Source organism: Triticum urartu, chromosome 5, assembly GCF_003073215.2.
Source record: "Triticum urartu cultivar G1812 chromosome 5, Tu2.1, whole genome shotgun sequence".
NCBI classification, from domain to species: domain Eukaryota; kingdom Viridiplantae; phylum Streptophyta; class Magnoliopsida; order Poales; family Poaceae; genus Triticum; species Triticum urartu.
Genome location: NC_053026.1, coordinates 15034903 through 15039725, shown reverse-complemented (window position 1 = coordinate 15039725; position 4823 = coordinate 15034903). Strand labels below are relative to the sequence as shown.

General features: G+C 45.5%; 1 protein-coding gene across 1 annotated transcript; it reads left to right on the top strand.

The window, feature by feature from the left end:
* Window positions 1-301: 301 nt before the first annotated feature.
* On the top strand, window positions 302-3707 carry LOC125555454 (G-type lectin S-receptor-like serine/threonine-protein kinase At2g19130). The gene has a single exon (XM_048718406.1). It carries the CDS (start codon window positions 441-443, stop codon window positions 2967-2969), a length of 2529 nt encoding a protein of 842 aa, XP_048574363.1. The 5' UTR covers window positions 302-440; the 3' UTR covers window positions 2970-3707.
* Window positions 3708-4823: the final 1116 nt, after the last annotated feature.

Below are 4823 nucleotides of genomic sequence, written 5' to 3'. Positions count from 1 at the left end.
AAAGTCAAGCTTTGTAAAATTTGACTAACTTTATATTAAAAAAATATAAACATTCACAATATGAAATCAATATTATCAGATGCCATGTAACGTATTTTCATACTATATAGTTTTAGTATTGTAGATGTTCATATTTTTTATATAAATCTGGTCAAACTTTGTGTAGTTTGACTTTGACCAAATCTTATATGCGGAGTGAAAAGAAACGGAGGGAGTATTGCTTTAGTATTTGGTCAAAGTTAGCCTCGAAAAACGTATTAGGCCCTATATAGATGAAAGGAGGGAGTAGCACTGCATTGTATTTATGGCTATTCTGTCCCAATGTGAACTTAATTGACCCCAAGTGGACTTCCCCGTCAGCTTCAGCCAGCTGAACACTTGGCCTTCCATTCTATATATACATCCACTCTTCCTCTCTAAATTATTCACTCTTCTTCAGCATGCCTCCCCTCTACATACTATTCGGGCTTCTCCTCTTGTACACTCCTCTTTGGTGCTTCTCTGTAGCTGCATATGAAGATTCTCTCACGGCAGGCCAAGCACTCGCCGTCGGTGGCAAGCTCGTCTCAAGAAACGGCAAGTTTGCCCTCGGCTTCTTCCAGCCAGCAGCAAGCGGCATCAGTAAGTCGTCCCACAATGCCACCTCCCCCAGCTCCAGCTGGTACCTTGGCATATGGTTCAATAAGATCCCAGTTTTCACTACCGTGTGGGTTGCTAATAGGGATCAGCCCATCACTAACCCTAGTGTCAACCTAACACAGCTCAAGATATCAAGCGATGGCAATCTTGTCATCGTAAACCATGCCGCCAAAACTGAATCCATAGTTTGGTCCACTCACATTGTCAATAGGAAAAACAGTAGCATAAACACCACCACCTCTAGCTCCGTTGTTCTCTTGAACAGTGGAAACCTTGCCCTACTCGTAAATAGCCAAGAGATGTTGTGGCAGAGCTTCGACTACCCAACAGATATCGGGCTTCCTGGCGCCAAGTTGGGCCGTAACAAGGTCACTGGTTTCAGTCGCCAGTACATATCAAAAAAGAGCCTCATTGATCTGGGTCTTGGCTCATACAGCATTGAACTAAAAGACACCAGCGGGATTGTCCTCAAGCGCCGCAACAACCCCCTGGTAAAGTATCTGACTTATGCAACCACGGGATCATCATCTTTGATACCAGTACTCAAGTCATTACTAGATTTGGATCCCCGGACCAAAGGTTTGATTAACCCAATATATGTCGATAACAACCAAGAGGAGTACTACACGTACACTTTACTGGATGAATCATCAACTTCCATGTTTGTCTCACTAGACATCTCTGGTCAGGTCAAACTGAATATTTGGTCACAAGCCAACCAGTCCTGGCAAACCATATATTCTGAGCCTGCAGATCCCTGCAGCCCACCTGCTACATGCGGACCTTTCACGGTCTGCAATGGCATTGCACATCCACCCTGTGACTGTATGGAGAGCTTCTCCCATAAGTCACCGCAGGATTGGGAGTTTGAGGATCGAACAGGAGGATGTATCAGAAACACACCGTTACATTGCAGCACTAGTGGTAACAGCAAAAACATGACAAGTTCATCAGACATGTTCCACCCCATTGCTCAAGTTCAATTGCCCTACAACCAGCAAATAATAGATGTTGCTACCACTCAGAGCAGATGTGAAGAAGCATGTCTCGGTTCCTGCTCCTGCACTGCTTATTCCTATAGCAATAGCAGATGCTCTGTCTGGCACAGGGAATTGTTTAGTGTAAATCTGAATGATGGCATTGATAATAATTCTGAAGATGTCCTTTACCTTCGCCTTGCCGCCAAAGATTTGCTGCCAGGTTCCAGAAAAAAGAAAAGAAAACCAAACGTCGGAGTTTTTACTGCTGCAAGTATTATTGGTTTTGGGTTACTAATGCTCATGCTGTTGTTACTGATTTGGAGGAACAAATTCAAGTGGTGTGGTTTGCCTTTATACGGCAATCAAGGTAGTGCTGGTGGAATTATAGCCTTCAGATACACTGAATTAGTTAGTTCTACTAAAAACTTCTCAGAAAAGCTTGGAGGTGGTGGTTTTGGTTCTGTATACAAGGGAATGTTAAGTGACTCGACAATTACTATAGCAGTGAAAAAGCTTGATGGTGACCGCCAAGGAGAGAAGCAATTCAGGGCCGAGGTGAGCTCAATTGGACTGATCCAGCACATAAACCTAGTAAAATTGATTGGTTTCTGCTGCGAAGGCAACCACAGATTACTTGTGTATGAACACATGTTTAATGGGTCTCTTGATGCTCATCTGTTTAAGAAGAGCAATGTTGATGCTGCCGTCCTAAGTTGGAACACCAGATATCAGATAACCCTAGGAGTTGCTAGAGGATTATCCTACTTGCATCAGAGTTGTCGTGAGTGCATCATACACTGCGATATTAAGCCGGAGAACATACTTCTGGATACATCATTTGTTCCTAAAGTTGCAGACTTTGGGCTGGCAGCGTTTGTGGGAAGGGATTTCAGCCGAATTCTGACTTCATTCAGGGGCACTGCAGGTTATCTTGCCCCAGAGTGGCTTACCGGAGTGGCAATCACACCGAAAGTTGATGTTTACGGCTTCGGCATGGTTTTGTTGGAAATCATATCTGGAAGGAGGAATTCCTCACCTGAAGAATCATACAACGCTAGCAGCAGCGGTAACCAGAATGTTAAATATTTCCCTGTCCAAGCCATCAGCAAGCTTCACGGCAGAGAGTTGAAGAGTTTGGTGGATCCACAGTTACATGGTGACTTCAACTTGGAAGAGGCTGAAAGGGTTTGCAAAGTTGCAGGTTGGTGCATCCAAGATAATGAGTTGGATCGGCCGACAATGGGTGAAGTGGTCCGGGTTCTCGAGGGTCAACAGGAGATTGATGTGCCCCCAATGCCAAGATTGCTTGCAGCTGTAACGGAACAATCTGGTGCTCCAACTTTAATGTAGTAATAATTGTAGTCGATATTAGTAGTCTTTGTTAATTTCAGCAATTTTCTTAAAGTTGTATTGTTGAGAGGAAGGAATAAAGGAAGGCAAGCTTGCAGTTGCTAATTAGATGTCTCTTATTTAAGTGTTTTAATGCCAATTTTATATGGTAAACAATCATTGTAGCAAAATATGGCAGAGATAGAAATATGTGCATGGTTTGTTCTTTTCAGAGCCAGAATGGGAACTTCAGAACTTCTAGTTGCAGTGCAGGAATAGGTTACTATTGGCAAGATGGTAGCTATGGGTTAAATAATTGTTTTCAAACTGTACCTAATCAAACTGCAGCAGTTTCTGCAGTTCTGCGAGTAGGTATTCTCAAACAGACCTGAAAGCCGTAGGTGGATATGATCAAGAGACCTCATCCGCTGTATAATCGCCTAGTATTTTCAAATTTCTGTGTGATTTGTACAATCCTTGACGAGCCAACCATGGCATCTTGGATTTCAATGTTGTGCTTGTCCTTTGTGGGGTGCCAGCTGAACCGACCACCTTTGGTGACTCTGAAAAGAGTGCACATGCTTTCCTGTGACCCTAGCATAGCCACGATGACGAACAAGATAACAATCTTCATGCTGCAAGTTTGTTTGTGAAGTTTCTTCGGCAGAGGTTGTGAGTTGGAATCCTGGCTGAAATGACACCAGCAGGATATGTCTATGTTAGTCCGAAGTGTACCTAGGCTTCAGTAAGGTGACTACAGTGCCCACCCCCCCCCCCCCCCCCACACACACACACACCCGAAACGTGCATATATATATAAATACTCCTTTCAGATATGATCTCCAACAGAATTTGCTTCAATATATAAATACAATTTTTTTCAGACTGGAGCACTTTAGTACGATGGGAGTAGGGGGCGGCACTTTTAAACTGCTCATCCCTCGTGGATCATCCGCCGTCGCCGCAACCTCTCTTCATTTCTGGGTATGTACTAGAAGCCGATATATGCTGAACTGACCGTAAAGACCCCGGTGTGCTCGTAATGCCATGAGCAGAAATCCTCTTGGCGCTGCGTTCACAGTGGAATCTTCTTTATACTATGTCTTAAATATCCATTGGTGTGAAACAATTTTCTAGCTTAACAAAGTCCCACTCAGGGCATCTCCAACGTGGATAACCAAATAGCCTGCCCGACCTTCATTATTTTGCCATCAAACAGGGTCATCATAATTCTCCGGACCAGGCCAGGTGTTCGGATTTTCGTGAATTGGAACCAAACTGGGAAGGTTTGGGGAAGTCCTGACATCCGCCGCGTTGGGCTCCGACACCATCGGCCTATCCAAATACCCCATCCGGAGCCCTTTTGTCCCCACTTCGTCCCCCCCCCCCCTCCCCATTCTTTGCATCTGCACCCTCGGAGACCGCCACCGCCATTGCACCACTTCGCCCGCCGCCTTGGCCTTGCCAAACCTCTGCCACTCTAGCCAGACGCCTGCACACCTAGGCCTACGCTGCCATTCCACCTCGGATCCCATCAGCGCCTAGGTACCATCTTCCCATGACCGCCACCGCCATTGCACCACTTCGCCTGCCGCCTTGGCCTTGCTCAACCTCTGCCACTCTAGCCAGACGCCTGCACACCTAGGCCTACGCTGCCATTCCACCTCGGATTCCATCAGCGCCTAGGTACCATATTCCCATGTTGACGCCATCCATGGTGGATGCCGTACCCAACAAGTATTCGATGCCATAGCAGAATATTTTGGCGTTGTCATTGTTGTCGTTGAAGGAAATATGATGAATGCGTAGTTGGTGAAGGAGGATGAATTGTTGTGTGTGAGGCTGGTTGGCCACAACTGCGGAGTTTCAAGGCAT

Excerpts from the sequence above, each read along its gene's own strand:
- LOC125555454 (XM_048718406.1), top strand. The coding sequence starts at position 441 with ATGCCTCCCCTCTACATACTATTCGGGCTTCTCCTCTTGTACACTCCT.